Source organism: Macrotis lagotis, chromosome 1, assembly GCF_037893015.1.
Source record: "Macrotis lagotis isolate mMagLag1 chromosome 1, bilby.v1.9.chrom.fasta, whole genome shotgun sequence".
In the NCBI taxonomy this organism is placed as follows: Eukaryota; Metazoa; Chordata; class Mammalia; order Peramelemorphia; family Peramelidae; genus Macrotis; species Macrotis lagotis.
The window spans coordinates 110,560,458-110,583,459 of record NC_133658.1 but is presented as its reverse complement, the minus strand read 5'-3'; the positions used below and the strand labels follow the sequence as shown (position 1 = coordinate 110,583,459).

Genomic DNA, 23,002 nt, shown 5'->3' with positions numbered 1-23,002 from the left:
TTCTTCTCCAGAGCCATGTGGGCCCAGTGGACTGGGATGAATCAAGCCAACTGGAGATGGTCCTGGATTCAAGGCAATTAGGGTTAAGTGACTTGCCTAAAGTCACACAGCTAGTAAGTGCTAAGTGTCTGAGGATGGATTCAAACTCCCATCCTCCTGACTCTGCCAGTTATCTATCCACTGTCCCACCTAGCTGACCTGGAAAGACTTAGGAGTCAGAAGATTGAGGTTCAAAATCATTCTTCTCTAGTACTTACTTCCTAAGGACTATGAGCAAATCATTTAACCTCCCTTTGTTTCCAGCTCTTGACCTATAAACTATTTAATTTTTAAAGAAATCATTACAAAGCACATTGAATGACCTTTAAACACGCTCCAATTAAAAATAGAAAAACGTGTATGTAACTAGCTAAAGGGCAACAGTTTAAAGTGAGTCTTAGAGATGATAATCCCATGCCACCTCTGTAAACAATAGCTCATTTACTAGCAAATAGAGAGCTCTATGGTGATTCCGTGTTCCAAATACCTTATTTGTACTTTTGTACAAAAGTGTGTTATACTAAAACATTCTGGATATTGGCTAAAATAAGAACCAGTCTAGTCCAAATTCTGTTCAAAGATATAATTACTCCCTTCAGGAAACACAGAGCAACTGTAGAGAGCAACAAGAAAAAAAGTGAAGTTGAGTATGGCAATCATGCTGTGAATCAAACCAAGTCAACCAAAAGCTACCCTAAATTTTAATCCGCATGAATTACAAATGACAAAGTTAATATAAAACACAATAATTTAGCTAATTTGACCTCACATGTGGCTCAGTGTTCTCAAGAATGTGCTCATGCTGACTTTAAAGGAAATGCTGTGTTTTGTATAAAGTAACAATAATTCTACTGTCCAATAACAATTCACTAACATGAAAATAAGCATAGCATCACAGTGGGAGTTCAATATACTTAAATATATTCAAAGGTCTATGATGACCTCAGTCTGTTTATCTTTAAAGTTTGTGATTATGGTCAACTTTCAGCAATATTTGTCAACATCTAGAATTAACCATAAACAAAGGCCAGTCTTGACAAATCTATCTATCCTTGATGATAGTAATAGTGTAATATTAAAGGCTACAGTAATGATGGAAGGCAATATTATTTACTAGGAGGGAGGTCAGATTTGAGTACTGGTCCCAGTTCTAATCAATCTCTCTATCAATTGATATCCTGCCAAGGTTCTCCTTAGTAGGAGTTGGGGCAGGGTCTAGTCTCAGTTCTCAGAGAAATTTGAAGAGAGATTACACTGTTGCAGATCAGGCTGGCCTCTCCAGAAGCAAAATTAAGTGTTATTACCACCAGAGTACTCTGCTCCATAGGACAGAGATGGAAGATTTGGTCCATGGGCCAAAGAGGTGAGAAGAGAGCTGATCCCTAGAATCTAGTATTAGAGGGAAAGGGTTAAGGCTGTGCAGACTCCACTGAGATTGTCTATTTCTTCTTATTTCCATTTTATATGTATTGTCTTCCCTCAGGAGAAGTAAGCTTTTTAAGGATAGGACTGTTTCTTTTATCTTATGTAACAGACCATCCAGGCCCTCATTACCTGAAGGTCAGATGTGTTAGATTTCACCCTTCCCTAAGAGTCCTCTAGTATTCTTAAGAGAACTGGAAGGTGTCTAGGTTCTAGGCAAATGACCCAAGTCCCTGCCAATGATGTTGCTTCAATTGTACAGGATGGTCCTTTGTAACCCAGTTCCATTTAGCCGCTGAAATTAGCTTTTAAACAGATATTTACTTCAGAAGATATAATCACAACATATAAATTTACTCCCCCTAACATGTGGGAGACATAATCCTCCTTTGTGACACCTTCTTTGGGGAAGAAAAAAAAGGATTAGCTTCATACTTTAGCTCAAATTCCATCCAAAACAGTCCTAGTTACAAGTTCCAAACCCCGTCAGGCTCAAGTTCCAGTTACCCTGACTTCTTAGGGTTCCCAAGCAAGGCTGGCTGGCTGCACCATCTCACCTCCAGTCCTTATTCCAAGGCTCATGTCATCATAACTCCAGAAACCAACACTTCCAACTCCATTTCTCAGAAATGGGATAAAAGAGAGCAGGGAAAGAAAAGTCCTTCCCTTCTTACCAGTTCAGTTGATGATGCCCATGTGAATGAACCTTTACCCTCTGGACACCACAACAGATAATAGTGGCCAAAAAGAGAGCATCAGATAGAACAACGGAAAAGAGGACTGACTCAGTCTTGAAAGTTTTAAAGATACAGAAAGCCAATCAAAATCACACATGCCCCCATGTTAGGCCACCTGGACATGGTCCAAAGGCCCCTCCCTCAAGGGTACCTCCATGATGGATAAATTGGGCATGCCCAAATAAACCAACGTTATGTTTATATTTATATTCCCAGAACTTAACACAGAGTCTAGCAAATAGTAAGCACTTATAAATGTTTTATCTAGCTAACTATCAAGCTACATTAATTTGTTTACCCAAAGACTTTCATGCCAGTAGGAAGGAAAAGAGGCCAAAGGGATAATTGAAATTTGGAATTTCTCCAAGGACTGGCTGGGATTCTACTTTGTAAACAGGACTCCTGTCCCTTACATTGTTTGCCCCCTTCCCTCTGGCTCCAAAGCATTCTTTACAATAGGGTCAGTGAATGAGATTTTGAGAATTCTCCACTCCTTTCCAATATAGATATGTATGTATGTATAGTTATATGGGTAATTATGGGATAGCTAGGTGGCTCAGTAGATAGTATCAGACCTAAAAGTAGGAATCTTCCTGAGTTCAAGTCTGACCTCAGACACTATTAGCTATGTGATCTTGCTTGTCTCTGTTTCCTCATAGTACAACAACAATAATAGTACAACCCCAATTTCAATTCATGACAAAAATAAACTGAAGCAGGACTCCAAGCAATTTCAATTTATTAAAGAAACCAGTGGTCCTTAAGTAATGGATCCAAGACTCCCCTCTGCAGGCAAGCATGCCTCTACCCTGGTGTTTGCCTCTTTTATTGCAACTGATGGGATGTTAAAAATAGTCTAAAGTGGTATACAATTCTTTTATTGGTCAGTTCCCACAGGGGGGTTCCAAAGGGAAATATCCAGCAATCACCAAAGTTTAGTCATCAAACTTTCCACAAAGTCAAAGACTAGGCAACAGAATTCTGAAACTTTCATCAACAAGTTATAAATAGGCACAAAAGAACAATGGAGAAGGGGAAACTGGTTTTCTGGAAAACTGTGGTTTTTCTGGAACACAGACAGCATTCAGAGTATATTCATGGTGGGGAAGGGTGTGAGATAGAGATGTCTGAAAGACAGTTGGAGGTGCAAGACTGGAGTTCAGTAGAGATTTGTGAACAAGTTAAGGAGATTTGAGAATTGTTAGCATAGTGATGGAAATTAAATTCCCAGGAACTGATGATTTCATAGAGAAGAGGCCCAGGACCAAACCTATGGTTAGAGGGCATGATCTGGAAGTAGATCCAGCAAAGGAACAACAGGATTCTGAAACTTTCACCATCTCTATCTCTATTCCTATGCAAGATTAATATAGGTCTTTGTGATGGAATCCTATTCTGCTGTAAGAAATGATGATCTCAAAAATTTTAGAAAAATATGGAAAGAATTGCATGAAATACTGAAGATCAAAATGAGCAGAACTAAGAGAACACTGTATACAGTGACAGTGATATCACTCAATAACTTCTGCCATTTTCTTCTCCTTCACCCCTGTCGCACCTGACCCTATTCTTTATCCAGGAGAATCCCTCTAAAAACTCAAACATCCCATTCCTTCCCATCACTTCCAACATATTGCTCCCTCTGTCATTCCCACTCTGTCACGTATTTTCAAGCTCTCCCTGGCCACAGATTCATTCCTTGCAGCTTAAAACCTGCCTATGTCTCCATCTTGCTAAAACCTTCGCTTGATCTTTTCATCCCCATTAACTATCATCCTATATCTCTTCTGGCCTTTGTAGCTAAACTCCCTGAAAAAGAGTTTGTCTGAAAAAGGTTGTCTACAATAGGTGTCTCCTCTTTCTCCTCTCCCAATCTCTCACCAGTACCCTACAATCCAGCTTCCAACCTTATCATTCCACCAAAATTGCTCCTTCTAAATTTACTAGTGATACCTTAACTATCAAATCCAATGGCTTTGCTCAATCATTCTTCTTAATTTCTCTTCAGCCTCTGACACTGCTGATCACCCTCTCTTCCTTGATACTTTCTTCTCTCTTTGGAACACCACTATCTCCTGGTTCTCCTACCTATCTACTTCTTTTCAGGCTCCTTTGCTGGATCCACTTCCAGATCATGCCCTCTAACCAGGTTTGGTTCTGGGTCTCTTTAAGAACTCATCAGTTCCCATGAATCTAATTTCCATCTCTATGCTAACATTTCTCAAATCTCCCTGTCCTGTCCACAAATCTCTACTGAACTCCAATCTTGCATCTCCAACTCTGCCTCTCAGACATCTCAGTTTAGATGTCCAGTTGTCATCTTAGTCTTAAACTCAAAATGTCTAAAACCCAACTCACTAGGCTTTCCCCCTAAACCGCTTCCCTCTCCAACCTTCTCTATTGCCATAGAAAGCATCCCCCTAACTCTCAGATTCTCAATCTAGGACTCATTCTCCATTCTTTTTTTTTTTATTATTTATTTAAGGCAATGGAGTTAAGTGACTTGCCCAAGGTCACACAGCTAGACAATTTAGTGTCTGAGGCCCATTCTCTATTCTTATTATCTCTCACTCTCCTCTCCCACATTCCCTATATTCCCAAAACCCCACTGTCATCATTCTGGTACAGATTCTCATCAACTTATGCCTAGACTTTTGTTGTAACCTCCAGGTGGTTCTTCCTGCCTCGAGTCTATCTACTCCAATCCATCCTTTGTTAAACCATTACAAAGTCCAGGTTCAACTTTGTCACATAACCCCATCCCCCTTACTCAATAACTCTAGTGGCTCCCTGTTGCCTCTAGTATCAAATACAAAACTTTCTGTTTGGTTATAAAGCCTCTGGGACTGGTCCCTCACCTGCTGTACTAGGGCTAGGAGCTCTCCTTTGCTTTGTCTGGACACCACCTGGGCTGGGCTGTGTTTGTTTCCCTTTTACCTAAAGGAGACAGACCTTTCCTAAAGTACTTCTAAATTGGGCTGGAGAATGGATTCACTCTATCTTTTGGTGGATTCTGTGGAGAATTTGCTTAGAGGGAGCGGTTAGGTGGTACAGTGGAATAGAGCCCTGGAGTCAGGAGGACCTGAGTTCAATTCTGGCCTCAGATTTAATAAATACCTAGCTGCGTGGCCTTGGGCAAGTCACTTAACCTCCATTGCCTTGCGAAAACTAAAAAAAAAAAAAAAAAAAAAGATGAACACACATAGAATTTGCTTAGAGAAGTGATTTGAAGTTTTTGGGAGGGAAGGGAGGGAATTGGAAAGAGTTTGATCAACTTCCTGCCTTTTCTCTGCCTCCTAGAATTTTCTTTCTTTTCCAAGATCCTTTATGGGTTCCATTTGTTTAATGGACATTTCCCCAACCTTTAAATTTTGTACAAAACTTATCTCAGAAGATCATCAAAACTAAGCCGTCGAGGTAAGATATTACAGGAATTACAGCCTTTAATATTTTTAATAAAATTTAAATTTCAAATCAAAATATGAAAACATTTATCTTTTTAAAAATTTAAAATTTTTTTAAACTTAATTTAACTAAATGAATTTTTTAATTTAAGGATTTTAAGCATCTTCATTTTGCAAAAGAGTAAACTGATGCTGAGAAGTCATGATCTCAACAGTTGGCAACTGTCAAGGGAAGAATTCAAATTCAGATCTCATGAAAATCAGAGAAACGTGCCACAGTTTGCCTTTTTTTAAAGGATTGTGCAAGGCAATGGGGTTCAGTGGCTTGCCCAAGGCCACGCAGCTAGGTCATTATTAAGTATCTGAGGTCGCACTTGAACTCAGGTCCTCCTGACCCCCAGGGCCGGTGCTCCATGCACTGCGCCCCTACAGTTCGCCTTTTAGTGAAGTCTGTCCCTCCTCGGCCCCCGTGGGCCACCCCCCGGCGGAAACGAAACTAAGCGGCGCCCTCTCCCCGCCCACTTGGCTCGGCCAATCGGGAGGCGGCTCCCGCGATCCTCCGCGCGGAGTGTCATGGCAGCCTCCACACGCTGCTGCTTGTGCTTGCGGCTCCGGCCGCCGAGGAGCCGGCCCCTGCTGGGGCCGAGCCGGGCCCAGCGGCCGCCCCCGAGGCAGGCGCGAGCGCTCTGGGGGAGCACGATGCCCAGCACCGTGACCGTGGACTTGGGCAGCAGGTACGGAAGCGCCCGTGGGCACCTGCCCTGGCCGTCCCCGCCGCGAGTCCAGCTCCGCGTGCCCGGCCCGGCCGCCCCCCGCCTCGGGGACCCCGGCCCCCCGAGCCCTCTGACCTCTCCGGGCCCACGTGGGGACCCTCCCGGGCTCGCTCCCCCTCCCCCCGTCCTCCCTGGGCCGCGGGGGGAGGGGCTGGAAAGTCATCCCCTCCCCCCATCGGCCAAGTGCGGCGCGGCGGCCTGGAGGACCCGCATCCCAATGCTCCGTGGCCTTGACCACGCAAACCACGCCCACCTGCCCAGACCGAGACTGAGGTTGCTGTGAGGAGCACACCGTGAAGCGATGGGAACGAGCGCGATGGTTGGCAAATAGTGGGCACTCAGCGTTGACTGCTTAGCCTATATAGTGGGAAGAGTACCAAGTTTTGGAGTTCCTTACGGGGTTCTGATGTTTATCATCCGTGGAGAGTTTCATAATTTCCTTATATGTAAAATGAGGGAGTTTAATGACCTTTTCTCTAATGTTGTTCATGTCAAGTTCCAGTTTATCGTCCCTCCAAGTTTCAGATCATCTCTTACTTGATCTCTTACTTGCCAAATTCACGAACTTTTCCTCAGTCCACTTTCTTGGATGTCTCTTCCTTTTTTTTTTTAAGGATTTTTTTTTGCAAGGCAATAGGGTTAAGTGGCTTGCCCAAGGCCACACAGCTAGGTAATTATTAAGTGTCTGAGGTGGGATTTGAACTCCCGTGCTCTATCCACTGAGCCTTTTTGACAAAGTTGAACTCCTGTGGATTCATTGATGAATCAAACAGTCAAACAAATATCTAATCAATGAAGTTTTTACTATCTAACAAATCCCTGTGGTAGGCTACTAAGGAGAAAAAGACATCACAAATAGCAGCTGCCTACAAGGAGCTGCTATTTTCTATGGGAAAGAGTATGAAACAGCGGGTCTGCATTTTAGACCCAAAATTCATATGTAATCAGAACTAGGCAGCTAAAGCATCGTAGGAAGTTTTAGCTTGAATTAAAAAAGGTCTCATGTTGGAATTCAAATTTAAACTGATCTTTAAAAATAATTAGGAATCTAGGTAAAAAGCAGAAATCTGAAGGAATTATGTTTCAGGTACAAAAAGGGGAGGTGGGAGCCAGCTTATTGTCTATGAGAGACATCAGTCAAACTGAATCGTAGTAATGAGAAAAATGTCTTAAAGGGTTAGATGGAGCCCATTTGTGAAGGACTTTAAATGCCAGTGTAATGGTGGCCATGGAGAGTCATTGGAGTTTCTTTTGTTGGGGAGTGATATAATGAGGCCAGTGCTTTACCATTTTATTGTACCTGGGTAGAGTATGGATAGGAAGGGAGAAGTTGGAAACAAGGTGACTGATTTAGGAGTGTCTTTTTGGATTAGACAAGAGATGTTAAAGTTCTGAAGGTCTGAACCAGGATGCTTCTGAGGGGAGAGTATGAAGACAGAATTCTCAAGATTTGGTAACCAATTAGATTTTGGGGAATGGGTTTAACCATTGTGGGTTGTAAACCTAGGTGACTAGAAGGATGGTGATACACCAGGGGTGGTCAATAGTGTCATTCTGCAATAGATCAAGAAAGAAGAGAATTGAGAATAGAGAATCCTGGTGACTTTAGATAGGGCAGTTTCAATGAAGTGGTAAAGAATCAAGTCAGAAGTTTTATGAAAGACAGATAAAGAATTTAGTTTTAGACAAGTTGAATTTAAGGACATCCATTTGGAAATGTCTAGTGGGAACTTAGTGATGATTGACTGGTTTTGAGCTCAGAGTCATTTGCCTACAGATGAAGACATAGGATGGTATATACTCATAGTTCCCTCTCTAGGGAAGAGAAGAGAGACATAAATAATGATCCAGGCAGGTTTAGGCTAAGGAGTAATCTGACTAGCAGGAAGAAAGGAGAAAGCAGATATTAATCAAGACCAGAAAGCAGTAAGAAGTGCCAAACAATAAAGAGAGGTCAACAAGAAAAATGGGGACTGAGAAAGTCCATGAATTTGGCTATATTAGATATTTAAGGGAGCAGTTTCATTTGAATGATAAGGTTGTAGGCTAGATTGAAGAGAAATGAGAGGAAGTGGAGTCAGGATAGTGAAACCTGACCTATAGGGCCTTTTCTGTGTGTGTTTCTGTGTCTGTGACTGTGTGTGTCTGTCCTACCAATCACAACCAAACTACTAGAAAAAGCTGTCTATAGTCATTGCCTCCATTTACCCACCTCCAACTCAGTTTCCTGCCTTTTACAATATGGTTGCATTTTCTGCCACTTGGTAGAAGCTCATCAGAAGTCAACAGTGTTCTTTTTCTTGGTAAACCTAATAATAATCTTTTTTCTTAATCCTCTTTCTTCTTGACCTCTGAGGTATTTGACATTATTGAGCACCCTTCCCTTTGAAAGACTCTTCTCCTTGGTTTCCAGAATACACACACACACACACACACTCTCTCTCTCTCTCTCTCTCTCTCTCTCTCTCTCTCTCTCTCTCAGATATCCTCTTTCCTGTCTGATCATCCCTTTTAGATCTTCTGTGTAAGATCATTTTCCATGCCCAGCACCTTATTTTGAGTGGGCCAAAGGGCCCTCTTTTCTCTTCTCTCTCAGTGATCTTTTCAGTCAAAAAGTGCCTACAATGTTCAAGCTTCTGGGGCTACAAAGAAATAAATGAAATTGGCTAAGTCTCCAAAGAGTATATTCTATCAGACAATACAATGTGAACTTTAATACAAAATAACACTATTTAAAAGGTAAATTTGGGGGACAAAAGGGCAGTTCCTAGGGGAACGGGAAAGACTGCATGTAGAAGATGTCATTTACCATGGGGGAATATTAAAAGAAGCCAAGGGTTTTAAGAGCCAGAAGTAAAGTAAGAGTACCTTGCAGGCTGGGGGGACAGTATCTCTATGCAGATGAATTGAAAAGCATCAAGGTATAGCAGTGAACTTGGGATTCAAGAAAACCTAGATTCAAATTCTACCTAATGTACTTCCTAGCTGTGACATTGGAGTAAGTAACTTAACCAATCTGGACCTATGATTCCATAGGAGTTTGAATTCAGTGACATTTGAGATTCCCTTCTAGATCTAAATCATATCCATTTTTTATCTCATGAGCTCCCATCTTCATCCTATCCTACACTTAATAATTGCTTAGCTGTGTGACCTTGGGCAAGCCACTTAACCCCATTGCCTTGCCAAAAAAAAGAAATTGACAGTGTTCAAAGTCACCTCAAACTAAACATATCCTCAAGAATTCAACTTTTCTCCTAAACCTTCCCTCTTAACTTCCCCTTTCATAGGATCATGGATTTAGGGCTATAACAAACCTTAAAAGGTAAAGATCCCACCTTCTCTTGATGAGAAAATGTCTCATGGCTAGTAAGTATCCCAGGTGGGACCTATATATATTTAAATTTCCTCCCCCAAAACAACTCATTGTGTGGGCAAATTGATTAACTTCTTTCTCAGTTTCCTCATCCATAAAAATGGGGATAATAACAGCAAATGAGATAATTGTAAAACACAATGCCTGGCACATAGTAAACACCATAGAAATGTTAGTTATTGCTATTATTATACCTCACTGCTTCAAAGTAGCATGCCCCTGAGGTTTGCAACTTTGTCACTATAACTTTCTCCCATATATAGTCATTCAACCTTGTCAGCATCTCTAGCATCTAAGCTTTTTTTTCTTCTTAACATCATAGCCATCCTAATTTGTTCTGTCATGTCCAACTCCCTGTGACCCCATTCAGGGTTTTCTTGGAAAAGATGCTAGAGTAGTCTGCCATTTCCTTTTCCAGTCTATTTTACAGATGGATAATCTGAAGCACACCGGGTTAAATGACTTGCCCAGTCATACAGCTGGTAAGTGTCTGAGGCCGAATTTAAACTCAGGTCTTCTTGACTGCCAGCCCAGACCTCTGTTATTGTGCCACCCAGCTGCCCAGCTTAGACCAGGCCCTTAATATTTCTATCCTATTGGTCTCCCTGCCTCAAGTGTTTCCCCTTCTAAATATCTTGATATTCCTAAAGAACAAGTTCAACTATGCCATTCTCTTACTCAAGAAGCCTCAGTGGTTCCCCTCTATGATAAGATGCAGATTCTTCTATTTAGCATTTTAGTCTTTCATAATCTGGCACCAGATGGAGTTTTCCAAACTAATTACACATTACTTTCCCCCTTCATATTATTATCAACAAAATAAACCTTCTTCTAGTTGTTACTTACATGCAATATTCTAACTTCTCACCTTTATTCCTTTACATAATCTGTCTATCATATATAGAATGCTCTCCCTGATTTTTTGGAAGCCCTAAACCTCTTCAAAATGCAGCACAAGAGACTTTTCCTTATTTTCTCAGATGTTCATCTCCTATGTCCATCTCTTTTCTGTATTTTAGGTTTTATCTTGGTTTAAATTATGTGTGACCACCATGACCCCAGTAGAATGCAAGCTACTTGAGAATAGGGACTCTTTCTATCTCCAGTGTCTCCTACATAGTAGGCTAAAATTAATACTTGTGGATGAATTGTTTGATGGGTATAATTTCAATAGGTAGCAAGGAAGAAAGATGGTGGTCAAGGCAGAGAAAAACCTGAAGAAAGTTCCATAATTTGTAGAAAACTGGGTACCAAAAATTATTGAGCTTATTGGGAAGTAAGGTTCACTGATGGTATCCAAAATACCAAGCAGAGGAATTTGGATTTGGTGCAGAGAGAGAACATTTGTAGGTTTATAAGCAGATTATATTTGATGTAATCTGGTGGTATAGAACCTGAGGTCTGTGAACTTCAGGTATTTTTTCAGTTTTGATCATTATATTTCAATATATTTGATCTCAGTCCTATGCATTTTTTTGCACTTAAAAACATTCTGAGTAGGAATCTATATTCTTCACTATACTGCTGAAGGGTTAAGAACCCCTAGTGTAGTTTTGCAAAGAGTAATCCTATAACTGTCAGACTAAATACTTGGAGGGTAGCCAGGAATGTTACTGTAATTCAGGATTGAGGTGATAGGATTAAGGTTGTAGGAATGGGTGGATACAACAAACATTTCAAAAGAAGAAATATTAGAAATTTGGAGATTTCAAGAATTTAGAAGTTCTAATTTATTGCTTTATTCTCATTCAGCCTCAATTTCCTCTTGTATAGAATGGAATCAAAATTGTACCTCCCTCTGAGAGTTTAAACTAGAACACATAAGCAAACACATAAAGCTCTCTAAAAATTACTAAAAGCTCTGTATAAATTGTTATTATTACCATTATTTAATAAATATGCTGTTTTCTTAAAGAGAATTGTGTAGGCTGTGTCAGAGCTGTCAATTGAATTATTCACTCAAGTTCTTTTGGTTTTGTTTTAAACAGAAAACTAGAAATATCCTCTGGAAAGCTGGCTAGATTTGCAGATGGCAGTGCTGTAGTGCAGGTAAAACATTATGGTTTTTAATTTTTAGTTTTTTTAAAAATGTTTACTAGACCTGGTTTAAATTCTTCCATAATAAGGAATAATTTAAATGAATAGTCTTGGTAGTGGAAGCCAATTCAGAAATTGTTTATAATTATCTATTATATTAAAACTGTTCCAGAATGGTACCCTTTCTTATCTTTGAGATTTCAAAATAAAACAATTATTTTCCTGCATTAAATATTCAGGTATCTTAGGAACCTTTATAGTTCCATCTCTTGTTCTGCTTCTAATGATGGTAGAGAAAACTGTAGGCTTGCTTGTTTCAAATTGACTTTGTTCTTGTTTCAATCATTGCTGCTTAGTAGGAGTCTGCTTTTGGCCACTTAAGATTAATTAAAATCACTGTTATGAAAAAAACAATAATCTTCCCTTGAGTTTAATTGAAATAAAGTAACAATCTTATTTTTTTAACTCTCTTAAATAATTGAAAGCTATTGTTATATTAATAATTCCTGATGTTAATGCTACTTAATTGTTGTTGGTAATTTTGTATTTTTTTTTAAGTCAGGTGAAACAGCTGTGATGGTCACAGCAGTTAGTAAAACAAAGCCTTCACCCTCTCAGTTCATGCCTTTAGTGGTAAGTATCAGATAATTTGTCTGAACTTGAAAATGTGATAGTTTCTAAAGAGTACAAAGGAAAAAATGGGGAAAATTAGTCTCCTATTCTTGTATTATTTGGGACAAAGTATCTTAGCCAGAAATGAGTCTAAGTCAATTTTTAAAATGGGTAACTCGAGTCTTTTTATAAGTTCTAAAGGTCTCTTTGCATTTATAGTAACAAATTTGCAAAGTGGTGGCTTTTATTTCAGCCTATAAAAGCTTTTCATAAGTAGCATGATAAGGTAGTAGCTAGAGTGCCAGGCCTAAAGTCTCAAAAGACATCTTCCTGAGTTCAAACCTGGCCTCAGACACTTAATATTTGACCCCTGGGCAATTCATTTGACCTTGTTTGCCTCAGATTCCTCACTTATAGAATGATCTGGAGAAGGAAATAACAAACCACTCCAGGACATCTGCCAAGAAAATCTCAAATGGGATCACAACTGACTAACAACAAGTTGTTATTCTTGAAGTTATCCAAGTAGACAGTAGGAATTTCTCCTGTACTCATGATAGTTAGGGAAACCTTAAAGTGTCTGTAAGAGATTCTTCACCGGATAAAACATTAAATTAGATGGCCTTTAAGATCATTTTCAGCTCTTAAGCTCTAGGGAACCTTTTTCTGATTGTAAATATATAATAACATTGCTTTTGCTTAAAAGAATAAGGCTGTCAGTCCTAGGTAATTATTTATAAGGCAATGGTAGGTGTTACGAGTTTGTAATTGGGGAGGCTAGGTGGCGTAGTGGATAAAGTACTAGCCCTGGAGTCAGGAGTACTTGGGTTCAAATCCGGTCTCAGACACTTAATAATTACCTAGCTGTGTAGCCTTGGGCAAGCCACTTAACCCCATTTGCCTTGTAAAAAAAAAAAAGAGTTTGTAATGATAATAGGTGCTGTTGGAATTGATAAGAACACTTCCATTTTCCTTAAGGTTGACTATAAACAGAAAGCTGCTGCAGCAGGTAGAATTCCCACAAACCATCTTAGAAGAGAGTTTGGTTCTTCTGATAAAGAAATTCTCACAAGTCGAATTATAGGTAAGATAAACAAATACCAAAAAATGGCTCCAATCTCATTTTCTAAATTATTTGTCAGGGTTGTCATGGGATGAGGAAGAATAAAGCAAAGATCATACTAAGGTTATGAACCTGAGAGCCCAGGAAATTTAGAAGAGAGTAGAGAGAAGAGTTTCAGATTTAGCTATAAAAAGTTAAAGTTATTTCTGGAACATCCAGTTGAAATGTCCAGTAGTAGGGAACTGGTGATGTGCAGTTGAAGCACAGGGAAGAGCCTAGAGCTGGGTAGAGAAATCTGTGAATCATTTATTTAGAAATGTTAATTAAATCCTTGGGAGCTAATGAGGTTACTAAGAGACAGATAGGTAGAGTAATGTGAGATTATGGGATTTTTGAATGGAAAGCAAAGAAGTTTTAAGTTTATTTAGCAAACAGTAAAGACCCACGTGAGATTTTTGAGCAGAAGACCATATGTGTGTGTGTGTGTGTGTGTGTGTGTGTGTGTGTATACATATATATGTAGAATATATATATTTGTAAGAATGATTATTCAGACAGCAATAGAAAAGATGGATAGAAGCAAGAAGAAAGTAAATAATGTTTTCATCCCCCATTTTCAGAAGTCTTTACTTCAGTGATTTCTAAAAATGCTGTAGTATTTTTCTACTAGATAGAAATAAATTCTGTTAATTTATTCCTAAGATCTTCATATCCCCAAATATAAATTGGTGCTGTTTTTGAAATGTCTGAAGTTGAATTTCTTGGAATGGATGGGAGGGATATACAACTGATTTTAGTAATACCAGACTCATAGATAACTATAAGCACAGTTAAGTGGCATTGACAATAAAACTGAAAGAATTTTTCTCTTGCATTAGTGTTCAGTTTTTATGTACTTATCCTCAAGTTTTACTTTTGACTCATGACTTTGGGACTATAATGAAGAAAAATTCTCCTTTCTACTCTTTTTGACTTTTTGCCAAAAACTCTAACCTGAATCTTTTCACTTAGTTATTTGTAAGACCATGAGTTCCTTTAATGCTTATATATCATACATACCTCTGGCAAAGCACTTAGGCCATCTACATTATTACTCAGGATGGAATAAACAGATTTAGGTGATGTTGTTTCATTTATTTGTGTTTTGCTTAATAAGTCAACCTGAGAAAATAGGAAGTTATTCATATTCAACAATTCTTTTATTTCATATTTTTATACAAATACAAAAAGCCTATCAATACATTTATGATAGACCAATATCCCCACAAAACTATTTTAAAACCTCCCTTTTCCTCCCCAGATCGTTCAATCAGGCCTCTCTTTCCATCAGGCTACTTTTATGATACACAGGTAAGTTCTGTTTTAGTATTTTTTTTTAAAGTCTGAATTTCTGAATCATCTACTACATTTTCAGCTTGTCACAAGAAAATAGATAATCTTCTTGGTAGTATTTCCTTTTAAACTGAAGAAGTAACGAGTAAGTACAATGATCATTTCAAATGGTAATTGGAGATTTACTGAAAAGATGTTTTGATCAATAATAATCACAGAATTGCCCATAAACTTCCAAAGTGCTTAAAATTAAGAATGAACAGCATGAAGAGTTGCATGAATTATTTTTGTCATTTTATAGATGAGAAAAATGGTGGCTTAATAAGTGTCAAAAGTGAAATTCAAACTCACTCTTTTCTGTAAGTTCAGTGATCTTTGTATTATACCATATTGGCTCTCTAGCAAAACAAATTTTTTTTAGAGAGAATTTTTAGGGCACAATTCTGTTAATTAAGTCTTGTGTTCTTTCTGGAGAAAAAAATATGATTATTAATAAATTTGTCGGTAAAGGTCTTTATTGATAATAATACAATTTATCAGTGATTTAAGTATTTTTGAATATATTCAGAATGTTGCCTGAATAACATCCCAGGAATATTTGTTTAAATGTTCTTGAATTTCTCTCCTTGTACAAAAAACAAATAGTTTGAATTTTAGTTCTTGCCAAATGAGAGCGAGTATAGAAAAGTAAGAAAGATAATTTTGATGTCTGTCTCCCTTTAGAAAGATTATTCATAATATATTTATGTAGAAAAGAAGGATTTCTTATCTCTTAAAGTATGCCTATACATACATATGATGCCCTATGCTTCAATCTTAAATTAAAATTAAATTAAAATATTAGCGAAGGTCTAGAGGGTTGTCGTAATTATAGTAGAATTGTTTGACTTAATAGATATCTAGTATTTCTTTTTTGCTTTAGTTGTTTCAGTCCATCAGGCAAAAAATATTTGTTAAGCACTTATGTTCCCAGTAATATATTAAATTTTGTTTACTCTGAGTCTGATTTTTAACTTTATCAAATAAATCTTAATGTACTACTTAGCATAATACCTTGTCTATAGATATTTGTACTTTCAATAAATATTGATTGGTTGATATAATTTATCCTGGAATGTAGTCTAATGAAATCATTGTAGGCTTGATTCTTTAGTTTTGCTTTGTTCTCTGGCTATAGACTGAATTTCTCAACCTAGCTTGCTAGCTAAAATATATAGCCCTTAGTCTCAAAAGGTAACAAGTATACGTGTGATTGACTTAGTGCAATCATCATTAGTGCTCTGGGCTTAAATATATGGTACAATTCAAACTTCTTAGATAACAATTTTTATTGGATTTTTCCAGTAAACTTACATCTTTTTTTGGTAGTTACCTTTTCAAATGACTGGCACTCTTCAAATAGTTTGTTTTATACAAATTGATTTCCACTGTTTTCTTTTTCCATCCTTTTGCAAGGATATTTCAGCCTCAGATAAATTTTGTTATCTATTGAGTTGTAATCAGTTACCAAAGACATGTTATTTGTTATTATATGACTTTAAACTAATGTTGATATAAATGGTATTCAAAGTTTTTCATTTTTTTCCTGTCACATCAGGTTCTTTGTAATCTTTTAGCAGTAGATGGTGTTAATGAGCCTGATGTCTTAGCAATTAATGGTGGTAAGTCCAAAATCAGAGATTTTTAAAATTAGTATTTTAGTTATTCCAAAAGCTAAAAAAGAAATTATATTTTGTCTTGTTTTTAGCTTCTGCTGCCCTCTCATTATCAGATATTCCTTGGAATGGTCCCATTGGTAAGTCAAGATTTCAATATAAGAAATGTTGTAACAGGTTATGTTTACAAAGTAAATATGTAATTTGTACAATTATTACATGCCTTTTGTGTCACAGCACTATATTAGCTAGTGGGGATACAAAGATAAAAGATTACAGATGCCCTGCCCTCAAGGGCTTAGAGCATATTAGAGAAATAATCCATTTTTGACTTAAGTATGATATAAGTTAGAATGTGATGGGAGCAAAGGAGAGATCAAATCAAAGTACTCTTCAGAAAACTTCAGAGAGTAGAAAACACTATGAAAAGGGGAAGAAAAAAATAGATAAGATTTTACAAAGGATATATTGCCAAAGAGGTGTCTTAAAGACCGAGAATGATTTTGACAGCAAAGATTACATGTTCTAGAAACAGAATGGCTTACATGAATTCAGAGGCAGGAGACAACAGGCTGAAACAGCTAGCTAATAGTTCAGATGAACAGGAAGATAAGATAAACATGAAGAAGTTAAGTAAAATGACCAAAAAGATAACTTGGGAATTAAATTATAGAGGGTTTTAAGCTAGCAGGAGGCAGTTGCTCCAAAAAGGTCAAGGAATAGAAAATTGAGGAAAAGTCATTAGATCTAGCTTACTGGGTTACTGGGGACCTTTAAAAGAACAGTTTCAGTAAATGGTGGAATTAGAAGCCACATTTCAAAGGATTACAGGGCAGATTGATAGTGAAGAAGTGGAAGCAATGGGTATAGACTAGACATTTAGAATTGAGTAGTGGACATAAAGGGACCTTTAAGCTTTGAGGGAATTGCAGAGTCAAGGGAAGATTTTTTTTTCAGGCTAGAGAACTAAGTATGTACTTAGGAAAAAGAGGGTCAATAAATATAACTTGAAGATATGTGGGGGGGGGGGCTAGGTGGTGCAGTGGATAAAGCACCAGCCTTGGAGTCAGGAGTACCTGGGTTCAAATCCAGTCTTGGACACTTAATAATTACCTAGCTGTGTGGCCTTGGGGAAGCCACTTAACCCCATTTGCCTTGCAAAAGCCTAAAAAAAAAAAGATGAGGGGGGATGGATCATTGGAAAAGACTTTTGAAAGAGCGAGAAAGAAAAAGATAGAAAGGAATGTATTCAAAGGTGCAGATAACAGAGTAGTCCATCTTGACAAAAAGAAATATCAGTTTGTCTTCTGGAAGTAGATTGTAAGTAGAGAAGATAAGTAAAAATGTAGAGGTTTGGAGATGAGGCCGCTCATGACAGATAGACTTTCTTGAAAGAAAGCAAAGTCATTTCTGAGATGGTGAGAATTATATTGAAGGGTTTGAAATGAGAAACTTAGGAACAGCAGAGATGTATGATAGGGGAACCAATCAGAAATAAAGAAAAAGCTTACCATATAGTAGTGAGAGGGAATTTGTAGAGAACTCATCTTACATTATTATGTGACTCCTCCTTTGTTCAGCAATTCCTGTGTTGCCACAGGAAAATTAGATTGTAGTTGTGATTGAGGATGGTTAAGGATAATCAGAATATATTAAAGGAGAGGAAATAAGGATTTAAATGTCAAGCAGTGAGAATCCATTTGGACTGGGGGGGGTAGTAGGAGGGGCTAAAACAGAATTGATAAACTAGAACCTGGTAAAGATTGATGAATTGGATGTTGGTAACAACTAAGCACAGCTTTAGGAATGAGATAGTAAGAGAGGTAGAATTATACAAGGTTGTGATCCAAACGGGACATTTGGTGGTAGTAGACAATTGCAGATGGAAGTGATGCCTAAACAATGAATAGGAATCATCTCCATTGAAGAACTTATGAGGTCAGGGTGCTAGAAGGGAGATCTACATAAATAGGGGAGTCAACAAAGATTAGGGCAAGAGGAAAGTTTTGAGCCACACTCATAGAGGAAAGCTTATGTGACTGAAGAATTGGTCACTCAGAATAGCACAGTGCATATGTAGGGTTTCATTATGAAAATACTTACAATTAAAACTTATGTTAAAAGATGTTAAAGTGAAGATACTTGTTAGTTTTTCAGAAAATAAAATATGTTGAGATCAATAATTTTGAGTTTCAAAATATCATTAATAATTGAAATCCTTTTTAGGTGCAGTACGAATAGGACTAATTGATGGAGAATGTATTGTTAACCCAACTCGAAAAGAAATGTCCTATAGTACTTTAAATTTAGTAGTCACAGGAGCACCTTGCAGTCAAGTTGGTAAGTTGTTTGGGAAGCTGCCATTCATTTTCTTATAAATTCAGTTTTAAATCTAAATATTTGTACATTTTGTGAAATTGTTTTATGACCTAGAAAATAATACTTTATTTCTGAATTGTTTTGTAGATGTATAGTATTTATTTGTCCATTTCATTCTCTCCCAATCTTTAAGAATGTATTTGACAGAAAGGGTAGTCTATGAGGAAACTTAATCAGAAAGAGAGAAATGAATTGACCTTGAGTCACCTGACTGCCAACATAGGAAGGAAACTGGCAAGTTGGAGCAGCGTAAAATGATAAATGTGCCACACGATTATGCCACATAAGTACTGTTCGAAGGTACCTCAATTCAACAAGTATTTATTAAGTGTCACACACTGTAAAAGGCACTAGGGATGCAAATAAGAAAAAGAAAGGTAAGTCCTGCCCTCAAAGCATTTTAAAACAAGGGAAGACAACATATAAAAGGAAGCTAGAAAGGGGAGTGAGAAAGGACATCAAGGGGTAACTTCTAATCGGGGGAGAGGAGGTATAGGAAGTTGGAAGGTGCTGAATCTCCAAGGTTGAGTTGAACAGCATGAGGCAATTTCCAGTGGGAAGTCATGTGTAGACTGAATTCTGGGATGGGTCGAAGGAATCATAATAGCTGCCTTCAAGTATTTGAAGGGTATAATGTGGAAGAAGAATTTAAACCAGATAGGAAAACTAGGAATTATGATTAGAGATTACAAAGATAAGATTTAGGCTTTGTAAGGGAAAAAAAACTTAGTAACAATTAGGACTATGCCAAAGTAGAATAAATTAGAGATATCTTGAATCCCTTCTCACAAGAGCTCCTCAAGGATGGTCATGTAGAGATTTTGTAGAGGTCATTCTTGGACAGACATGAAGGTAAATGATGACTTTTAAGCTCCTTTCTCAAACTGAAATTGCTTTTGCGACCTTCACACCTCAGAGCTAATGCTTTTGTTGTATGAACGTACCCTAAGATCCAGAAATGATAAAATCGTCCTCACCTTCATACCAAATTCAACATCTGCATCATAGCTTAATGTCCTCTTGCTATACACTAGGGGTATAAAGTGCCCACTTTTTGTGTCCTTCATGATTGATAGTTCATAATTTCTTCTCATAGTGATCTAGACTGTTTTCCATTTTTTCTTTTCTTTATAATTAAAAACTTTTATTTCTGTCATTGTAGTCTAATCATGATAATTTGAATATAGCAAACATTTGATAAATGTTCATTGAATTCAGCCTCTGACCTGTTTCAGTTCTTTTTCTTAATTTTTTAGTGACTCCAAATATTTTTCCCTATTCTTTTCCTAAAATTTTTATTGATATCTTTTGTTTTTATATTACCTTTACTTCTGATTTTTCAATCTTTGTTCATAGTGTTCTTGGTTTTTCAGTCTTTGTACATAGTCTTCTTGGTTTTGCATATTTCCAATTTCATCAATTGATCTAAGTCTTCCCATGCTTCTTGTATTCTGCATTTTTGTCATTTCTTACAGCATAGTGATATTCCAATACATATATGTATCACAATTTTAGACATTTTCCAAAAAGAAGGATATACACTTTCTTTTGAGTCCTTTGCACCTTTAGAATGTACTGCTATAAATATTTTTAATATATGTGGGATCTTTCTGTTGTCTTTGACTCACTTGATCATATGCCTACCTTGATTTCTGAGTCAAAGTATGTAGATATTTAAGTCACTTTTTTTGACATAATTCCCAATTCTCCCTTTCTATTGCTCTTCTGAGATTGAAAAGGAAAAATAAAAGACTCAGAAATTCTTTCTTCCTTGATTGATACTGAAAGGAGAATTAAAGCTTTTCTCACTAACTGGAAGAAAAATTAAAAATGGGGAACTATCAGAAGTAAATAGTGTAAGTCCTAGAATGATTCACATTAAGCCTAAGTAAGCCACTTTTATTAAAATCAGTCTGTATCTAATGATTTACATAATGTCCTTTTTCTAGAGGCAGTATTTTATTTTGTGGGGCTTTTTTGCTTGGGGCTTTGTTCCCCTTTGTTCAAAGGGGAAGGGCGGCTAGGTAGTGCAGTGGATAAAGCACCGGCCCTGGAATCAGGAGTACCTGGGTTCAAATCCAGTCCCAGACACTTAAAGATTACCTAGCTGTGTGGCGTTGGGCAAGCCATTTAACCCCATTGCCTAGCAAAAACCTAAAAAAAAAGACAAAAATTCTGGACAAAAGGGAAAACTTGTAATTTTAGAAATTTAGCAGGAGATATGCAAGAATACAAAAGCTTGGGAGTTGACAGTTCAAATTAGATATCTTTTAAGATGAAACCTTTCATTTCTTCTTTATTTTCATTTTCTAGGAAATGTATAGGAAATCCCCAGTTAGAATTTAATTCAAATGTGAGGACCCCATGGTTCATCTACACATTACTAATCATTTAAAAATTGAAACTCTTTTCACTTTGCTTAAGGAAAGGAATAAGGAAAGAGGCTATAGTAATTGGAACTAAAAGCAGTTGTTTTATGTATTAAATTTGTATTAGGTCATCACTCAAGAATTTTATATTCTTGATCATGGTAGTGTTAAAACTAAATGACAGTGGGGCAGCTAGGTTGCACAGTGTATAGAGCACCAGCCCTAGAGTCAGGAGGACCTGAGTTCAAATCCAACCTCAGACATTGAATAATTGCCTTATCTGTGTGAGCCGGGGCAAGTCACTTAACCCCATTGCCTTAAATAAATAAAATTTTTAAAAAACTAAATGACAGCAGAAATGGATTTAATGGAAATTGATTCACTATTTTTTTATTTTAATAGTGATGTTAGAAGCTGCTGCAGAGAATGTATTACAGCAAGAATTTTGTCATGCCATCAAAGTTGGGGTGAAGCACACCCAACAGATAATCCAGGGTATACAGAAATTGATGAGAGAGAAGGGTATTGCCAAGAGAACCCCTCAAAAGCTATTTTCTGCATCACCAGAAATGGTGAAATTTGTTAATAAGTAAGTACATCCATTTATACTATATACATTGTGAAATTAGTGCCAGATTTATCTTCTTAGGAAAAGAAAAACTTTCTGTTGAAACTATGGTTATATTTATGCAGTCTTGCTCCTTAACAATGCTATTCTGACCTAACAGTCATTTTCTTAATTTTATTGTTGTTCACTTGTTTCAGCCATGTCCCACTCTTCCTGATCCCATTAAGGGCAGACTCTCATTTTACCTGCAAAGTGACCTGCACCTGACTTCCCTTCCCCGTGCTCGGTTTTTCTGCCCCATACCAATAAGCATGGAATTCCTCCAGAAGGATGGATGTGGTATTGTAGGATTCAGTGTGGGGCCCAGATTTCTGTTCCTCACCAACCTGGGTTAATGAGGAGAGTAGGTTTCCCAAATGCTTTTTGAAATTTCAGAAGGAATAAGAACTGTCTCTTTGTCCAGAGCATGTGTTGGGTGTTAATGGCTTTTGAACTTCCTTTAATTAACATGGGACAGTGTTGGACCTTGAACAAGTTGGTGTTTAATAAATGTAAACTGATTTGAATTAAAAATTAATTTTATGGGGCATCTAGGTAGCACAGTAGATAGAACACCAGCTAAGTTTATATACTTAGGAAAGAAATCTATCCTAGAAGTTGGTTTCACCAAGTTAATAATAAGATACATTATTATTCAGTCATTGGTAGACAGATACAAAGTATAATGCCAGACAAACACTTGACTAGGAACTAGACTAAAACAATTAATCAGATTTGTATATATTCTTTTACATGAGATCACTCACTTAAGGATATTTAAAGTGACCATTCAACTAAGACAATGAGTGTAAAGTACTTAACAAAATTAAAAGTGCTAAATTAAGTGGCAGCTATCATTATCTAGAGACTGCTCATATTAGTTTAAATGCCAAGTATGCTCTTTTTCTCTTTTTGAAAGACTTTTTTTTCAGATTCATCAATTTTATATTTATTTCTTCTGTTCTTACATGACAAGTATGGTGGCAATTCACATTTCCTTTAAGGTAGAATCAGTATTTGAGAAAGTGACTTTAAAAAAATAAATATGGAAGAAACGAATGATTTTTACAAATAAAACATCATATGTTTCTTGTCCTTAAAATAGACATGCCATGGAAAGGATCTATGCTGTTTTTACAGATTTTAATCATGACAAAGTAAGTATACTTGAAATATCTCTTAAGAATACTATTCTTA

The 23,002-nt window shown here is 37.2% G+C and overlaps 1 protein-coding gene across 1 annotated transcript in view; it reads left to right on the top strand.

Annotated features, from left to right (window-relative positions):
* Positions 1 to 6,138: 6,138 nt before the first annotated feature.
* Positions 6,139 to 23,002, top strand: part of PNPT1 (polyribonucleotide nucleotidyltransferase 1) — a 54,588-nt gene continuing 37,724 nt past the window's right edge. Inside the window, exons 1-10 of the mRNA XM_074206472.1 lie at positions 6,139 to 6,336; positions 11,740 to 11,800; positions 12,347 to 12,421; positions 13,379 to 13,484; positions 14,764 to 14,813; positions 16,393 to 16,456; positions 16,543 to 16,590; positions 18,677 to 18,790; positions 21,601 to 21,787; positions 22,911 to 22,962. Of these exons, the coding sequence (XP_074062573.1) occupies positions 6,176 to 6,336; positions 11,740 to 11,800; positions 12,347 to 12,421; positions 13,379 to 13,484; positions 14,764 to 14,813; positions 16,393 to 16,456; positions 16,543 to 16,590; positions 18,677 to 18,790; positions 21,601 to 21,787; positions 22,911 to 22,962 (918 nt within the window). The 5' untranslated portion in view covers positions 6,139 to 6,175. The remainder of the gene's footprint in view (positions 6,337 to 11,739; positions 11,801 to 12,346; positions 12,422 to 13,378; positions 13,485 to 14,763; positions 14,814 to 16,392; positions 16,457 to 16,542; positions 16,591 to 18,676; positions 18,791 to 21,600; positions 21,788 to 22,910; positions 22,963 to 23,002) is intronic.